Raw genomic sequence first — 19,953 nt, forward strand, 5'->3', positions numbered from 1 at the left:
TAGTTAGAGTGACCTTAGAACATAGCAAACTGTGAAAACCTAGTCATATGCTTTCTTTCCTAGATACAGTGTAATCTGTTTAACATTTTTTATGTCATTTTAGACCCACCTTGCCAGACAGAACTCAGCAACATTCAGAAGCAGCAAGGAGGAAAGAAGCTCCTAGGTGAGCCATAGATCATTCTTTTGAAGGTTTTATTGCTTACATAAATAACTCTAGTGAAACAGCAACATAAAATCAATATTAATCCAACAAAGATAGACCACAGTAAATTCCAGCAACAAAATTTATGAAGTTTTTGAAAGCTATTAAACTTAGTTTTATTACCTTACCTAGCAAAAGATATTACATCTGTTTTATTACCCTAATAGAATGTACGTTTTTACAGTTATAGAGGGGACAGTCTAAAGCACTCCTAAATTAGTATCTCTGCTGATCCTTTACCTGTAATGTTCTTGAAGTAATTGAAATCTTTGTTGTGAATCAGTTTATACTGTATCAATATCACTGAAATGTAAAATCTTCATTTTACTGTTAGCCACTGTATAAAAGCTGCAATAAAAGGCTTGGCCCAAAGTAGTCAAAACTCTATTTCTGCTCAGGATGGTTTCTAGCAACAACTATACACTTTGAAATGCTTTCATATGAATGTTTTGTTCATTGTGTTTTATCTACTTTTTATGTTTCTTTCAAAAAGTCTCTGTTTGTTCCAAATGAAAAACAGTGAATTATTCAGCCTTAGTGAAGTCACTGCCTCACAAAATAAATCCCTGTTTGTGTCTCTTGTACTCTTGGTGGGGAACCTTCTTGGCTTAGAGCCTAATTTGCTAGGGATTTTGCATATAAATGCAAATTTCACATTCTTTTCTTAAATTTGTTGTTGATAAAATTACACTGCATTTGTCTTCTGTGGTGGGGTAATTAAATATTAGTGGGTAACTAAATGGATTGTAAAATACATATTAAATAAAAATAGCTCCTAAGCCTCGTAGCAGATAGTTTGTTAGTCCAGTAAATACAAACAGCTCGTAACCCTTGTAGGAGATAATTTGTTAGTCCAGGAAGCCTGGCCCTTATTATTCAGACTTGTTTGTACTCCACAGATTATAGAACATCCCATTCAGGGTTGGGTGCTACATTTGAGCCTTTTCCCCAGAATACAATGAAGATCTTGACTGAGACATTCAGGGAGTAAGGAATATGTATCACAGGATCAATGAAAATTTTAAAGGAAGACTGGTCACTTTATTTCTTGAAATCTGTCCAAGACTGATACGTGTTATTTTCCATCTCACATTCGATAAATTCAGTCACTTTCTGCTTAACTGAATTTAGTAGTAGTACACCAGTCAGTGTAGAGTCTGGGATGAGGAAACAGCAAAAGGTAGTTACCTTCTGCTATAATTGTTATAATGGCTAAGAGGTGGGTTTTAACATTCTTATTCAATATTTATGTATCACAGGGCAGTACATCCCCTTATGTGATGAAGATGGGTATTACAAACCAAGTCAGTGTCATGGAAGCGTAGGGCAGTGCTGGTGTGTTGACAGATACGGTAATGAGGTAACAGGATCCAGAACAAACGGTGTGGCAGAATGCGGTAAGTTAAGAACCCTTTGTGTCCTTTGATTTAGAGCTATTATTGCCTTTGATTACCAACCAGATTAGATTAAATTTCTTCAGTAAGAACAGGTGTGGAACCCAACTACATGGATATTGAAACAAAAAATAACAAATTATAATTTGTTATTGTTATTACTTCATTATTTTTTTGCAACTCCTGTCACTGTGTCAGCTATTAATAGACCTCATGTATGTGCTTGGCATATTGTATTTAAACCTAGGGAAAAGTAATTATCTAGAGCAGCATTAGACAAGCCCCAAAATGCTTGATGAAGCCCCTTTGGGTAATCAGCATGCTAGTGAATTCAATTTGACAAGGTTTTTTTTCCACTTTATGTTTGAGGGAATTGCCAAAAGTTCCTAGCACACTAAATCTTCCCTTATTTTTCCCCTCCCTGCAGCTCTATGCAACTTCTTCCAGTAATTCCCATGTCACCTTTATTTGATGTCCTAGATATAAAAAATGGCAATAAAATATTTTCCTTTTTTTTTCTTTTTTGTTAAAGTCTCACGTTACTCCTTTCAACTTCTTTTGCAACAAAAGAACATAGCCTGAAACAAAGGGTAAAATTAAGACCATATTTGACATACAAGCTCAGGCCAATTGTCCATCTAATCCAGGATCCTGTCTAGGTAAATGGACAGTTCCAGATAGTTCAAGATAATATGTAAGAATTGAACAATAGACAGTGTATATTATCGGTAGTCCTTACTGTCATCTGGAAGTTGGACTTAAATCTCTTTCAGTTGTTCCTGACACTCATTATAGTTCTACAAATCCATAAAATTTGTCTCCTTTTGTTAACATTGAGAAATTCATCCCTATCGAAGTGGTTTTCTTTTAAGACAAAAGAATTTGTGTATCTTTTATGCCTGTTCTGTAACTATCATACCTTTTTAGCTATTGATTTAGAGACTTCAGGTGATTTTGCCTCTGGCGATTTCCATGAATGGACAGATGATGAAGATGACGAAGATGAAATAATGAATGATGAAGACGAAATTGAAGATGATGATGATGAAGATGAAGGAGATGATGATGTTGATGATGACGATGATCATGATGGATATATTTGATTATATTAGGGGGTCCATCAATTGTACCTTTCTAAAATTCACGAGATGACATTTCATAAAATCCCTTTGCTCTCCAAGATCAAAAGGATTCTAATAAACATGTATATTTTGTATGATTATTTCAAACATTGCAGCTGGAGTCATAGACTTTTTTGTTTAAATAAGAATAATTATATTACGTGCTTTTGAGTTTTTAAATGCCTTTGCGCTGAAGAAAACATATTGGAAGTCTAGCCTGAAGAAATGTTATGTGCTACTGAAAATATAAATGTGCAAAACACAATATAAAGACAACCAGTCTCTTTAAAACTCCGTTGAAAAGATGTTTGCCCTTACTTGGAACTGTGCATGTCCTCTTCAGAACACATACTGTAACTTAACTTTAGTTCTGTCAGTGTTTTAGGCCCTGCGGGCTTTGCAAATTGTCCATTTAATAAATCAAAAGTGTATTACAGTAGAAAACCATTGGTGCGTGAGTAGCATCTCACCAGCCTTTAATTAACCAAAGGTACGGAGAAAAATTATCAGGAGGGGAAAAATAAAGCAAAGTCCTCCTATGTGTTTGCATTTGTAGTTATGTTTTTTTTATTAGGAAATGGCTAGGTTATTGAAAGGATTTTTCAAAAGCAGTAGCATGGACAAGCACCAATTCTGTAATTCTAAAAGTTTTCTCGTCCTTCCTTAATTTTTTTCTTTCATGTCAAGGTCGTATAGACTTTATCATTATTTACTCAAACATTGCTTCACTCTTTGTTGTTTCCTCTGTATTTCTCTCTAATCAGATTAGCGTAAAATATTTTACATGGGGAAAAATTTGCTTAAAATTATATTACCTTTATACATTACTGTATTTCAGAGTATTGGCACTTGCCCCGAGGTAGTTTTTAATAAATGTATAATGATACTTTTTATTTTCTTAATTCAGGAAATAGTTTTGCATCTTTATCTTAATTCATGTTGTTTTCTGTTATTAGTGCAGAAACTTAGAGAACGTATTGTAAAGGTGCCTTGCAAAATAGAAATAGAGAGGTTTTAGCATGCATACCAGTATAGGATGTTAGGCAATAGCTAAGCACACCCTATTACCAAATTAATGCCAGTATAGGTACTGCTGCTGGAATGAAGAAAATGGGTTATTTTAATTTTTTTCCTATTGTTATGTAATTACCATGTGGACTAGATTATAATTATTGTGTAGAGTAGCACTTAAGATCTGACTGTAGAGAAAATTACTTTAATCACTGTATTTATGTTAGCATGTTAATTAATTGTGTAGACATTTTGGGACTCCACCATCTTCGTTCATATCATATCTATTGCTTTCTGCCCACAACAAAAATGATGTGACCTGTATGATGTAATATTACAGGTTGTATAATTTCAAAATTGGATCACTGGTTTCCCATCGTTAATTAAAAGGAAAATCAGTTTCTTATTTGAATTAATTTCTACACATTAAAAACTAAATTTAATGTTTATCCTATGTAATATCAAAAAGTATAATGCATTTTCTTTTTTACTGTTTCTGTATAGTTTGCAAAATAAAGACTCTTGTAACCAACCTTTGGCCAGTATAGCCCATCATTTTGACTTCTTGCATAGTTTGAAATTTTAAAACAGGAAGAATTCACGTTGCAGATACATTTCGCCTATTAAAATATGTATTTATTTGTATAAAGCCATTTATTAATGTTTTATTTCCAGTAAAAAAAAATTCACTAAGGCAAAACCCATAGGGAGCTTTTATTTTTCTGTATTTTTTCCTGAATTTTCTATAGCTTTGTTATGTACTTTTATGGCATTGTCTTCATTACATAGTAAAGAAAGAGATATTTCTTTTCAAACTCTGTCATAATTTGTGGGGCATAGTTGTATTATTTTCTTAAATAAAAGTAGTTAAGAGTTTACCATTCCAATATAGTGGGATTTTATCAGAGAACAGTTTCTTATGTCTGAAATTGACTGATATATAAATTGATTTTAAATAAAGAAGCTAAAGAAAAAATGTTGTCATTATTGGCTGATGTAGCGAGTACTGTTGTGTCGTCTTTTTCTGATGTGACAAATGGTCAGTAGATGACAAACTAAAAATAGATTTCATTAAAACTTGTGATATTAGGAGAATTAAAGTATGGAAAGAGAATTCATAATGTATTTAGCCTAATGGGACTACAGTATGAAGACCATTCTAAAATGAACTGTCATGCAGAAGAACACGAAAAAAGTATATTCTTTCTTCCCTGAAAACTCCCCACTGAACTGGAAGAAGAGGGAACATGCATGGATTTTAGTCCCTGAGTATCAAAGCTATCCATCATAAAGTCAGAAGTAAGTCAAGATAGCTAAATTTACTAAAGAACAATACAGATTCACGGTCATTTTGAAGAATTTTTGTGGTCCAAAACCGAAACAGCAACAACAAACACTTGAATTATTTCTTATTCAGGAGGAGAAAGCAGAGAAGAGAGAGATAGTGTGAGACTTCCTTTGAGAACATCCTTCCTTTTTAAAAAAAATAGGTAAATTTGTCTATGGATTAATATTATGGTGTTGATTTGCTTTCATTATACCAAATTAACTGGAAACTACTTCACTGCAGCATTAAAGAAATGCATGAAATCAGGAGCAGGTAGAACAAATAAAGGCAAAGGCTGATAATATAAAGTCACTAAATAAACCATTCAGAAGCTTTTTCCTTCTTTCCATCATACCCAGAAATTTACACAGAGGTATGTCCTCCTAGGTACAGTCAGGCAGAAAAGCAGTAGGGAGCCCATTGATTTTAAAACTTCCTTATTTTTACAGTGTCACTATCTGTTGTTGTTTTTTTCTTGATCTTATAATTGTGCACATATATATGTACTTAAAAATATGCAAAGATACTGATACAAATTTGGAGATTGTCAGACACATTGATTAATCCTTGTTCTCTCCTGAGAATGCGTGGAATTATAATTCTCAGATTCATTGAAAAGGAATATCGAGTTCAATGAAATCGATTATTATATAGTCTTCAAAGGGAATATTTCACATCAAGCCACATAGGTATGCTTAGTTTCAAAGCAGATGAGTTAGTGTCATTAGTTTGCTTGTATAAAAATAGGATGATTGTACAAGATTGGGGAAGATGGACCGTAATGATAATAGGAAAATTTTTTACTTGTTTTGTGCACACGGACAAGAACTGGATTTCTTTTATTATTATCAAGAAATACAATGCCCAGGTGGAATAAGAAAAGTTTATCAGACAGTGGATTAATTTTATGCTTCATAGGAAATTATAAAATATCTGTATTTACAAGGTTTCTTCATTATAACGGTATATGTATTTCTGATTACTAAAAGCTTTTAAAAATTGGATTTAAATAGAGCTGTGACAGCACAAACTTATTTGAAATACAGTAATCCTTTTTACTCTTTTACCACTAATGTAAATGTATTAGTAGCAAATCATGCACAATTTGATTTCAGCTAGTTCAGTGGACACGAAGTAGTTTGTCACCAAGTTTCTGTTTGAAGAAACAGATCGGGATAAACATGAAGAGCAATATAATGAATTGAAAGAATCTCCAACTTATCTAGTTATCACTGGGTAAGTAATTAAAATATCAAAAGGTTAAAAAAAAAAACCCCACCCAACCCAACCTGCTCCTGAAGGCAAGCACCATATTGGACATGCTGAAGTGATAGGGAAACCCTTTGCCATGAGCAGATCTGCACTAAGCCAGTGTCATGGTACTCATTGTACAGGATGGGTGCAGTTTACTAACTCGTTAATTCACCCAGTGAATTGGCAGTAGAAATGATTCTTTGAAATTAAGAAACCAGAGCAAGAATGGGAAACAGTCGCCTAGCCTAAAAGGTGAAACCTTTGCTTGAATTTTTTGTTGTATTTCAGATGCTAATTGAACCAAATCCTGAAAAAGAGACTGCTGCACAATATCTGTCCTCTTGAAGGTGAGTTTTACAAGTGAAATGTGTGTGCCTATATTTAAATAAATCTCTTATGTTATAACATTAGTAGTAACGCAGAGCATTTTACATCTCTTCACCAGCTTTCCACATGACCCCATAGAAAAACTTGATTAAAACTTCAGACAAGGTTATCCACAAAACTCATGCTCGTGTCTGTAACCATTTTTGCCAAGATGGTTGAAATTTATTAGTTAAAATCAAGATGGACAAAGAGATGGCCTGTTGTCCCTGTCTGCCCATAGCATTCACAGCTGCTTTGTCATTCGGAACATTCTGCAGGCTGCTGAATTTGAAAAAAAAAATAAAAAATGAAAATACACATCTCTGCAATTCGGGTCATTATACTGCTCATCAGGCAAGTGCAGTGTTAAAAGTGCTGGTTGTACCCAGCACAAGGCACTGAGAGTATGCTCTGTAGGTCTTGCTATTAACATCAGATGCTTGGGTTTAGGAAGACTCAAAATTCCTTTCCCTTTTTGTAGTTTATTTACCTCATAGGCTTACGTGCTGAGACGCCTCGGTGAGATTAAGCTGTCTGCTAGACTTTAGTCCCTGTGAAGAAGAGGAGATTGGATCTCTTCTACTGTAACTGTAATGCTTCTGTTTGGTTTCCACGTGCCTAAGGGGCTGGAGGGCCACACCGAGTTTGGGGTGTTAGAACAGAGTAGTGATTAACAAAATACTTTGTTGATTTTGTTCAAAAGCTAAGATTACTGAGGTTCCCAGCAACGGCAATGTATAGTAAGAGTTCAATTTTGCAGTCATAATGCTGTGATTCTTTTTCCTTATTTCTCAAGAATAATGCAGTTATTTGAAAGCATAACGTAATTCAAAATTGACTTGCAATTATGCAAAGTCAATTATGCAAAACTTCAGGGCTTGCTCAGTTTTACTACACTTCTGTCCATTCCATTGTGCTGCATTAGTGCTAAGGAACTGAAAATGCTTTAATTAAAAATCTCTTGTCTGAAGTTTTTTATGTTTTCTAGTGTAAACTTTCACTCTTGAAGAAAACAAGATCTAGAGGTTGTTTTAAAGATGTTACCAATATAAATCCAAGCCAAATCCCCCAAAGTAAAAAAATTACTATAAAAAGATGTTTGGTTCACATGAGGCATACATTTTAAAATTGAGGTTTAAATGGTTAAAAACTGTCTCAAGAATTCTTATTGCTCTAACATCTGTGGCAGCTACCTGAAAAGCACAGTTGTATCTATAAGAAAGTTTATGTATTTATTTTGTGTGAAGTAAGACAAGCTCAAAGGAAAGGAAGGCAGGAGAAAAATTAGAATGAGGCTGTGTTGGGGCAGCATCTATGTATTTGAGTAGCTGACTGATCCTATCACTGAATAAAACAAGTGCAAGGATTCTAAGTTCATTGCTCATGCTGCTCTTTCCCCTCGTAATTTCCCCCTACACATGTTTTTGTCAGGCTATGTAGCTTTATAGCATATCATTCACATCAGAAGTTACACGTGAGCGCTGAGAGAACTTCAGCTCCCATAGTGGTATTGTGGCACAAAGCATCTGTAGGAACTGCACCATTGACCAGCCTAGAAGCTGAGGACATGTTACTGGCAGGTTGGAGTTCCTCAGTAGTAGTGCATAGCAGGTGTTTGCCAGATGTAATCTACTACATCCATTACAAATGCTTGCCTGACTCAGTGCGGGGAATTATCCAGAGTTGTTTATATAAATGGTAATTTACTTAGATTCTGATGTAAAAGTGAAAAAATGCCATTAAAAGTTGTATATCTTGTCCATTAAGATAGCTTGATTTTTTTACGTAGTAGAAATTGCATTACTGTTTTATCTCTCTGCATAGTAACTTTCATTTGAATCAGCAATACTGGCAGAAAAAGCATTGCCATCTAAGTGAATTTCCTGTATCAGTTTTGTAAAGATAAAAGAAATGTTAGTGCTTGCACAAGGTACATCTTGAGGCCAAACAGGTAGTGAGTAGATGCCCTAATTTACAGTTCACTCCTATGATTCATAGATATGACTTGTAACATAAGCACTAGCTGCCTGGTTAACTGTTCTCTGGCCATATTCGAATTTCAATTATTCTGAGAAAGTAAGCAAAAGAAGCATTCCCCCCCCCCCCCCGCCCCCCTTCCAAAGCTGTAATACATGTCTTTCACTGTTAATTAGAGGTCAATTTATCTTAAATTCTCTCCCACTCCCTGCTCCTTGAATAGCACTACATAGCATGGGAGAAAAAAAAAAGGCTTATTAATCTTCAACAACAGAAATAAAATTGCATAAAATTCCTATTATTTGCTGCTGTACAGGGATAGGTCTTTTTCTTTCGATGTGCAGACAGGAACCTTGCCACGGCCACGCGGCCTCCATCTCCTTTGACACAACAGTGTGAATGTCACGATCATGAGCAGCGCAACGTTTCAGGAAACCTCTACTGCCTGGCACGTCTCATGGCTGTGTGGTCCTTCTCCGTGCTCCCGTGCAGCTGAGGGAATTATGTTGAGACCTGACCACAGAGGGGTCAGCTCTGCCGCAGAGTAAAGATTTGCTGAAGGGGAATTGCGTAAGCCCAAGGGCTTTATGGTAGTGCTGCTGCTTGCCCGAGCGTGGTGGAAGAAAGGGAAAGATTTTGCGTAGTGAGGTTATGCAAACTGGATGATCCCGCCACAGTGGCCTCCCTGGGCTCTGTACTTCCCCTTCACATTTGCTGTGTCAGGTGTGTCAGCTTTCCATTTCTCCTCGCTGGACTGTAAGCACAGAATAGCTAGCTGCTTTTCCCTACCATTTTATCTATCTCAAAAAGAAATAAATATTGTACTTGCGAGGGTTGTTTCTGATTTTGCTTGTTAACTTCACTTTTAAAGTGTTCTTGGTCCAGCTATTGTTAGAAAAATGAAGAAATGATAGCAAAGGGAAGTGTCCTGGTTTCGGTTGGGATAGAGTTAATTTTCTTCCTAGTAGCGGTATAGTGCTGTGGTTTGGATTTAGGATGAGAATGTTGATAACACACTGATATTTTGGTTGTTGCTAGGCAGTGTTTACACTAAGTCAAGGACGTTTCAGCTTCTCATACTGCCCTGCCAGCGAGGATGCTGGGGGTACAGAAGAAGCTGGGAGGTGACACAGGCAGGACAGCTGACAAACTGGCCAAAGGGATATTCCATACCACATGAAATTTCCAGAGCTCCCTGATTTTTTTTTCATAGCTATATTGCTAGAGATGAGCTAAATTATGCAGTTTCAAGGTGACTTTAAATTTTGAAATCATCCCCGCTGGAAGTTAAGCAGTAAGCATATCAGCTGCAGGTAGGCAGAGATATGTGATCCAATGTTATATTCCATCCTGGCCTAAGTTATTTGTCAGCGCCAAAATCCTTTCCAGGTTTTCACAGTCCACCTCATAGACTGCTTGTAGCTTTACAATTTTTCACTCAACAATACATGTTTGGAAGGTGATTTTTTTTTTCCCCTCCATCTCTGAAATCTAAAATGGTGTTTAGGCACTAGCTTTACATACATGACAAGGTCTAAATTAAATATTACTGGTTCAGAAGTGGATAATGACTTGGAAGAGATTTATACACAAAGTTCTTTGAAAACATCACTGGAATGCTCAATGACAGTCAAAGAAAGCCAATTATATCAGGAATTATTTTGGGGAGAATGGAAAGAAATAAAGAACAAACCTCAAAGAACATCATTTATGTCACTGTATAGGCACATGCTGCTCCTTCTCTGTGCTAATCTCTGTGTCTTCCCTGTTTCCAAAGAGTAAAAAAAAATTACAGGAAAGGATGACAAGGATAACCAAAGGTAAGATTGGTTCATGTGAAGAAGATAAAAAGGTTGGGATGCCCAGTCCTGGAGTAAAGGTTATAAGTGGGGATATGACAGAGTATGATAAAATCATAGGTGCCTTGGAGTTTTTCAAATTCCCTTGAGTTCTGGAGGAGCAATGTCACATGCCACTAAAGGTATTCATTGATTCAGTATAAGAATATTGACATATCTAAAAGGGGACACATTGAATCAGAGGCACCGATGTCCATTGGGCTTTACCTTTACCCTATGGAAGACCATACCAGCTGCCACTTAGTAAAAGGCCTAAGCTGTGCTATCTAGCAGATGCTACCTGGCAAATAATAAAGAAGGAAACAAATGAAAATAATGAATAGTTATGACAATAGTTACTTTTTCTGTTTGTCCAGAGCAACAACATATTCTTCAGTGTATGATCTAAGTGTAGTGGTCATCTGAGCTCTTCCCTCTGAATCTTACCAGACCAAATACTGTTTTTAGATAAGGTGCTGTAATTTCTTCCCTGAAGTAAATTCAGAAGATCAACACATGGACTACCCATGCACAAAACCCCAGCCACTAACAACATTAATAAGACTGCCTCTTTTTGCAGAAAATGAACTCCTATATCTATGCTTGTAGCCATTACTCAGGTGTCTTGCTCCAGAAAATGGTTTCATCTTCTTTGAGTTATGAAAGCATATAGCAGATCCTGACTTCCTCCTTGAAGCTGTTGGAGAGAACCAAAACAAAGCTTTTACACCTCCTTCCTGTCCTGTGAGTCACCCTTCAAGTGACATTCTTCTCAGCAGGCTCATGAAGCAATCAACACATCCTCTGAAGAAATGGTCTTCACTACAGAGGGAGCAGGGATGACTTTTAATTATACCTCCTCTCACTATGCCAAACTGTAATGTGTTGTTCCCTTTTTCAAACGTGACTTTAGTGGGGAGACTCCTTTTTCATTGTGAAGAGCCCGTTCACTGTTGTTCTCTCTTTGGCTATTTATTGAAAATCATCACAGCTAATCTGATCTGCTGCACAAGTCAGTTCTCCATGCATCTAGATTTATTCCCCACCTTCATTGCATCTGTTTTCCCACTAAATAATTCCAGTCTTCTAAGAATTACTACAGCAGTCAGGAAACTCCAAGGTTGCTCTTGGTCTCAATATTTCATATGTTCAACAGATCTCTTTCAGCAGAAGACCCTTCACATATGATTTGACCAGCAGCAGCAGATGGCCAACTTCATACTCCTTGGGAACTAGCAAGTGACTCAGAAAGTAAATGTTTTTACAAGTACTTCACACTGTATTGTTTTCCCTCTTACACTACCTTTTCTTTGCTCTCATGCTTGTTCCTCTGGCTTGTTCCTTGAAAGAAGGCTTGTCAAATTGTGGAGATTTGTCAAATGCTTTATAAAAAGTCCAAACAATCAGGCCATACATCTTGCCATTGTTGACCTTTATTGTAAATTCTTGGAAGGGAAACGTAGTGTTAGGCAAGAGCTCCTAGGGGGCTTATTGCCCTTTTCTTTTATTGGTTGACTATTAGGAATAGGAAAGCCACATCTGGATCATCGCGGGGGGCAGGGGGGGAATTGTATGACTTATTGGCTGGAATTGATATTCTGTGTAACATCTTACTTAAGAATCTCATCCAGTAGTATTAAAAAAATGGATGTAACAATACAAAGCTTTCCTTTCACTAAGTTTTTTGACATTAATAGCATTTGACTGGCATAAAGGAGTCACTGATAAGTTACTCTAACATGCTTGTGAAGAAAAAGACCTTTATAGCAGTTCAAATGTAATATTATTTTTTCATGAGAAATCATTTAATACCCCACTCCTGTTAGACCTGGCTTTTTATTTCAGTCTTGGTTAAATGCTAAAAGTTTCTTTGTAACTCATTTATTTGACTTTTTTATTACTGGAAAAAAAGTAATTAATGCATCTAAAGCAATTTTAAGAGATTTTGTTACTTTTTCTTTCTCTCTTTATGTTTTTTTTTCTTCTAGAGGGCAAAGTATATACATACAAAAATTTATATCTCATACTTACTTTAATTTCATTTTTAAAAAAAAAGTCTGTGGGTGGCACTTGCCACCATCTGCCAGATTCCATAATGGAAGTAGTATAATGCCATAATGACTGTGCTGGTAGTGTTAGAACTAACTTGAATTTATTGTTAGCCTTGCTAACACTAGGAAACACTGCAACTCTCATCTGGAAACCTTGTCTTACAATTTTCAGACCTAAAAGTTTGCAATAGCTGCCAAACATCTTTACTTCTTACAGTCAAACCTCAAAATTTTCCCATTTGGCACTTGTTCATTTCAGATTAAGTGCATTTCTTCAATGTGTACAGCCTGTATCTAGGGACAGGGCCAAGTTCAACTCGGGTCAACTCTTTTTTATGTCCCCACAGGGACCTTGTAGAGAAAGGAGACAGATCTCTCCCTAGAATTATTAAGAGTTGTTTTTATTTAGCCCTTTTGAGCTCCTTATTTACTTGGGGTAGTCATTTATAAAAGACTGAATGTGAGCATCAGTGCATGGAAGAGAAGGAAGAGTAGTACTGCCTTCAGATTTGCTTTTTTGAATGCATGTTTAGGAAGTTGTTTCTTCAGATACAGGACTCTACCAATAAAATAATTGTAAAATTTCCTTTAAAGACCTTTTTTCCCCCTGATACTGCCCCTTTCCTTTTCACATTTGCTTTCTTGCTTGGAATGACCAAAGGTGTTTCACACAGTGATGGTGATGTTTTACACTAGTTTATTCTTAGGATTTGGTCTTTCTCAGTTGCTAGTCTGTAGTCCACTGGAAAATACTGATTTGGCATGCAGGTATAGAATAGTTTCTGAGATGTCATTCCACAAAAGTGTCAGTAAGTGTCTCCCTGCACTCTGCAGATATAGGTATATTGATTATAGTACTTCTGGGACACCAAAATTTATCATCATTTATCATCTTCATGTTTGAGGAAAAAGTATGAAACTTCAATGTAATTAAAAAGTAATTCCATTATTTTTTTAATTTTGAGTTTTCAGGGTTAGGATCAGGTTTATGATTAATGCTATCTGTGAAGGCAGTGTCTAATGAAAATTTTCAGTAGACAAGGATAATGCTTGGTTACTAACTTCAGAATGGGATTTATTCAATAAAGATGTGATTCCAAGAAGGTTGTGGTAGTGACTACCCTTGGATGAACACTAGATAACAGAACAAACAGAATATTACATGTATATGTTTGCTGCCCAGAAGATAAAAATTTAGCTTCTTTTCCTTAGAAAAGAGTGATCATAAATTCTCCTTTGCAATACACAAACAGGAAGGCCTTGTCTCTAGACAAAGAAATAAATAAAAAGTAATAACTGTGGTAATTGAAGTTTTTATTATGTAGCATATCTTCCAGATTTTGGTAAAATTAAATAGTTGCTTAATTGCCCATTTTGCTTTTAACATGTGCAAAATACTGCATAAGTGTTAGTGTATTAAATATTAAATGTATGTTGTGCAATAGCTTGGGAAAAACCTATCGATGTTCTGTTTGTATTTGAGTTCTGCTTCTGATCATATAGACCACTAATCTTGTTGAAATCTTGACCATCAGTGAATGCCCTAAAAACAATTAAAAACTCACAACAAAATTATTTGTATTTTTTTAAAAATTTTATTTTTATTTTTCATTAGAATTTAAAAAAATCACAAATTGCTTTCCATTTTACTTTTTTTTTTTTTTTTTAAAGTGAGCTTCATCATGTGTCTGGAGAAGAGAGCTCTGAAATGAACCCAGAGAGGTGGTAAAATCTCCATCCTTGGAAGAATTCAAAAGCCAGCTGGACATGGTCCTGGGCAACCTGTTCTAGGTAATCTTGCTTGAGAAGGCTATTGGACAAGATTAGCTCTAGAGGTCCCTTCCAACCTCAGCCATTCTGTGATTCTGTGAAACGAAAATCAGAAAATAATTTTCCATTCACTATTTCTTATTGATCTTAGATGGGTTTTAGCACATGACAACCTTTCCTCCTCATCTATTTCCTGTTAGAGAGTACTAGAAGACAGTATGCATTATTCCGGGCCGTGTTATTTAAATACCACATACTGAAATGGAGCCAAGATCTTTCTGGGGCATGCATGTGTTGCTGTGACACACATCAGAATAACCAACTGCTTTATATGTAAAGCAGACGTGTTGCTATTTTATGTGAACTTCTGCCCTCGGTGAATTCCAGAGAATATTGTCTATTAGGAATTAATGAACAGATTCTTCCCAGTCAGGAAATCCCACCAGCTAGATAGACTCAATTTTTGAAGGCCGAGCTATGAATTATAATTCAATATTTTTATTTTTTTGAAGAGTGGTGTCCCAGGAAAAAATGAAAGTTGGCCGAATAGCCTACTAAATAGTTCATTTGGATGGGATTGTCAGCTCAGGACTGTGCTGTGGCTTTTACACAACCTTATTAAAAGAGAAGAAAGATGTTTTAAATACTATGAGAATATGGTGACTGTGCTCCTCAGCAATGCGTAAGACCTGGATGAGGAGACATTGGTAGGAGTTCCATTGTTTTTGTTGTGTTTGGGGGCTTTGTTTTTCATTTCTTTTTTGGTGGAGACAGGGGATATAGGAGGGAGGTGAGAGTTCCAGAAAGAAGTTTGAGACAATTGGTAGGCCAAAAGTTGGTATAAATAAGCTCACAAGACTTCCCTCCCCCAAAAATAGAACTGTTCTTTATAGCACATGCCATTTATGATTTTTAACCTAAAAATACAAGCAAACTGCTGCACTTGTCAAGGGTTACTACAGTCTATGCATCACTAGTGTCCAACAAAACTTTATTCTAAATCGTAATTGTTACTATATTGATGCTTCTTGTTGACCTGGCTTTTTCTTCTTTTAGAGAGCAGTTGTTGCATTTTTCTACCAGTTCCATATTTGTGAAACTTACTGCTAAGTTTTCCATGTTTTGTGTCTATGCATCCTGCCTGCTAATGGTTTTAGTAATCAGCTTATTTCACCTGCTACTTGATTTATTTTACTACAGATCTGACCTTAAAATAAATCTGGGATTCAAAACTTTGTTTTAATTCACCAGTCAGGAAAAGATAGCTGTAGGTTCGTTGGGCTACTTACAAAAGAAATTTGAAATTGACCCAGCAATATTGAAGCAAATGTCACTAGGAAGCCCAGTGACAGCAGAGAGCATTCCTCTCCCCATTTCTTTGACACCAGGACTCTCAGTAGCAGGTTCTTACCCAGTATTAAGGAAAGCGCTAGAGAAATCTTTGTGTGGTGGGGTTTTTTTGGGGGTTTGTTTTTTTTTTTTTGTGTGTGCTGTCTGTCTTTATTAGGTACCTTAAATATTTATTGTATGTTAGCTGTTGGGAAAGAAAGGCTTTTGTGGCTAAGCAATAAAGAGAATCAGGATTTGAGTAGCTCCACACTTCTGACGTGTTTGTTAGTGACAGCAGGGACTGAGATAGACTGGCAGCATGCTGTAAGATCTCTGATTAAGTCTGTAGTTACAATGGGATGTGGCAGCTTAAGGATAAAAGAAGAAACTCTTTTTGTATTCTTTCCAATGAAAAGAATGATTTATGGGATGCCAGATTTTTTTGCCTATTCTCTACAAATTTTTGTGACTCAGAAGCTTTTACACAATTTGCAAGTAATTCCTTGTTGTCTGGTAAATGGTATTTTTGTCTGAGAAAGAACTGAAGAATGTGTCCTGAGTAAAAGTTAGTCTTGCTTTATTACCTGAATATTGCAGATTGTACCCAATAAAGTTCCTTGTAAGGTAAGTGCTGCAGGTCATGTTTGCTCTGAGGTCAGATTCCTTCACTGTGGCATTTTTTAATGCCATTCCTGAACCTCAGTCTCCCCCATGGTAGCTTGATGAGTTGCCATTGGACTGGTAAGAGAGCAAATTCTTAATTTTTCTACCATCCTGAAAAAAAAGCCCCTAATGGGTCTAAGGAACTTTCATTTGCTTTGCAGTTAAAAAAATGACAGATTAATGACAACACACACAGGAGCATCTTATCACTGAAGACTTCACAGCCTTGAGAAGCTGATTTGCCTGTCAAATGTAAGAAAAAGAAGTCTAGCTAATCCCTCAAACACATAATAATTAACAAGTTCTCACATTTTTACACCTGAATTGCTGTAAAAAATACAGAAAGTGGCCTAAAAAGAGCTTAAAAAAATTAAAAAATCACTCTTTTCTCTGTTAATTTGGAAGCGCCCTGTAATGAAGTTACTGGCAAATGAGTCTATGCAATGTCTAGAATATACATACAGAGAAGCAAGGAATATCCATTACAGGAGGATTTATATTCATTCCCTCTGTGACGAGGTGGTTGTGCTATAAAATCAAATAAATAATAGACATTAACATATGTGATCCATGTTTTTATCACATGCCACTTCTGGAGTCAGTGGGCAGCATGTGTTCCTTCAACTATAGATCAGCACGACAGCTGTTCTCAGCTGTCCACACCTAACAGGACTTGATGGCTTTTTTATCCCCACGCTGCTCTGCTGCAGGGTGATAGAGTCGTATCGCATGAGAAGCTTGATCCTACTCCTTTCTGGAGCCAATAGCAGGTGTAGAAAATATTTTTCTTTTTCAGACTTCCAGCTTCTTGGGAAAATATACTATGGAGAGCAAGGGAACAGCAGAGCTGCACTTTTGGAACTGCACAGTGATATGCAAGGACAGAAATGCAGGACAATGGGGGTAATGGCATTTTTGTTGGTCTAGTGAAAAGTTTCAGATATATTGGTCTAATTATAGTTAAATACCAAATGTGAGTGGGAAGTCATTTAAATTCCCTAAGCCAGATGGTCTAATTCATCTCTCATTTAAAGCACTTTGATTTGAAAATTTTGAAAGCGTCTAATGCTCAATTTTATCACATTTAGTTCTATAGAAAGGTGGGAGAGCAATGTATTTCATGTTCAGGATTTTACAGCCTGGGTGTATGAAGCGAGAACTCAACCACAAAGAACATTCCAGCATCTGGATGTTACAGTAATAAGCCAGACATGCTTTCCTACTTGTGTGTTTCTAGTTCTAGATGAAAACCACTAGGAAAGCAAAATCTCCTTAGCCACCCTCTTTCCAGAACATGTAGATTTGTAGGTTTTTTTCTCCCTAAAGCGGGATATGGATATGCACTGCACCATGGATAGGGCAGTGGTCCTGACCAGTTCGGTTTTCTCTTTTTAAAACAAAGAAAGAGGAGCGCCTTTGTAAGTCAAACTTATGCATAGCTGAACTCTTGGGACTGGTTAACTGACCTTCTCTAATGACTGTGGGAGATCTGAAATGGATTATCTCTGAACATCTACCAGACATTCACGCGCTGGGGAGCTGAATGTTTTCCCCTTAGCGTGTTGACTGGCCTTTCCTCCAATTGTTTTGTAGTGAATGAAGTTTGAAGCCCAGGGAGACTAAGGTATTAATCTATAGGTTGAGGCTTGCTTTCTTAAATGTGTTGTCATGTATAGATTTGTTTATCTGGAAAAAAAACCACCATCAGGGTAAAAGGACTTTGTATTCTCTATAGTTACGAGGATTTGGAAAGGTTTACTGAGGCCATCAGCAAAGAGATTGCTTGAAACAAGTTTCCGCTGGACATCTATTTACATTAGTTTACTGTGAAGCCTTCAGCTCATTTTATACAGGTAATAAACCCACAATAAAAAATGATCAGTAGTTACTCTGACCTCCTCCTTTCCCAATCAGAGATAATGTATTGTCTGAAAGAGATTGTATATTCAGATATATGTGTTCTGAAGAAAGAAAATCCTGGATGTTTTATGAATTTTTTTTTTGTTCAGTTATTCAGGCTTGAACTTTGGTACTGAGTATTTGCCTGAACCTGAATCCCTTGCTTCTCAGTTAGTTTTCAAAGTGGAGTCATTGTGCAGCTTTAAATTTTGTGCTATTTTGGCAAATTTATAAATATGTAGGGACAATTTTACTGGAAATTTTTTCAAAAGAATTACCTGACCTTGGCATTTTGGGGCTTACCACGTAGTAATTTCTCTGATGGTCTCAATAAAAAGTTTATAAACTTTTTTCTGGTGGACAGTCAATACTCCACACGCAGATTTACTGTGGAGTTCAAGAAGAGTGCTGCTTTTTGCTTAACTTTCTCCCGTGACTGATTTGCTAGGTAGCTGCATTCATAACACTCTCCTGTCTCAGCCTGACAGGCTTAGCACCTTTTTCTCTTCCTCTGAACTTCCTTAACTGCCGTTCTGGCATATTTCAGGCTTAGATACTTATAACTCATTTTAAAGGCAAACTTATAACGATGTACTGGGAAAAGCAGTTCTCAGCAGAATTGTCAGAGCTGGTGGTCGGTAGAATGTATGGACCCTTTTAGTAAGAGGAAAGATGGCATCAATCTGAATGGGGCTGACGGGGATAAAAATGAATTTAGACAAGTGAGTTTTGTCCTAGTATTAAGAAGCTGTTTCCCTTGGATCATATTTTAAGTCATTGATTTGTTACTGATAAGAGTTACTTACTATTGATGACTCTGATCCTCAAGGGCTTTGCCCTGGCTCAAATTATACTTTTTCCTGGTGCATATGTGAGTAGTACTTACCTGGGGAGCATAGAGGAAAACACAGAGGAATACATGGGTATGTCAAACTCAGCCTTAGTGTTATTGTGGTCCCTGCCATTACAGGTTAGAATATTACTGACACAAATTCTTCAAAACCATGTTGTAGAGAAATGAAACATGTCAAAGCAATTGCCAGGCTGCCATTAACATTGTGAGCTATTGCAGATGCCATCCGAGGGGTGAATGATGAAAACAGAACATTTTTTTGCCAGCTTTAGTGCCTTACTTAAGAAGCACAGAGAAGCATTTAGAGCGTCTGTTTTGTCACTATCATATTACTTTTCTAGTTATTTTCTTGTCTAGACATATTAAGGAAAGCAGAATAAACACAGATGTGATTAAAATCTCTAGCTATAACATAAAAGATGCATGAACACTTCAAGCCTGGTCTGTAACTCCTTGTGTGGCCAGTGATTAAATGACTTGGTGTTCTTCTCAACGAGCTCTTGCTAAAAGGTCTTGATGAGCCTCCTTGTAAACGCGCCAAGCCAGCAAGCACGGGGGGCAAACTTGCTCCTTTTCCAACACTAATGGAAAAAAAACAGAAAATAGTGGATTTCACTCTTGTGCCAAGTCAGAACAGTCCTACTTGTGCTGAGTCTCCACACAGTGGAGGGTTTCATCTGCTGCTTCTAGCTTGGTAGTTTTAGAATATGCTAGAAGTTTTTGGGTTTATATGGGAAGAAAACAAAACAAACAACAAAAACACCCCCAACAACAAAAAGATTTTTTTTTTTATCAAAGTCCAGACACATCTTTTAAACTTGTTTTTGAGACCAATGACTATTCTCTGATTTTGCACAGGTAATTTTGAATGTATTCAGGAAATAAAACCTATACT

The 19,953-nt window shown here is 36.5% G+C and overlaps 1 protein-coding gene across 2 annotated transcripts in view; it reads left to right on the forward strand.

Annotated features, from left to right (window-relative positions):
• The window catches only part of SPOCK3 (SPARC (osteonectin), cwcv and kazal like domains proteoglycan 3), a 212,811-nt gene extending 208,548 nt beyond the window's left edge, over positions 1-4,263 (forward strand). For both annotated transcript variants that reach the window (XM_054825448.1, XM_054825449.1), the window contains 3 exons: positions 104-166; positions 1,465-1,602; positions 2,527-4,263. In XM_054825448.1, coding sequence (XP_054681423.1) covers positions 104-166; positions 1,465-1,602; positions 2,527-2,702 — 377 coding nt within the window. In that variant the 3' untranslated portion in view covers positions 2,703-4,263. The remainder of the gene's footprint in view (positions 1-103; positions 167-1,464; positions 1,603-2,526) is intronic.
• The last annotated feature ends 15,690 nt before the right edge of the window (positions 4,264-19,953 follow it).

Source organism: Grus americana, chromosome 4 (genome assembly GCF_028858705.1).
Source record: "Grus americana isolate bGruAme1 chromosome 4, bGruAme1.mat, whole genome shotgun sequence".
NCBI classification, from domain to species: domain Eukaryota; kingdom Metazoa; phylum Chordata; class Aves; order Gruiformes; family Gruidae; genus Grus; species Grus americana.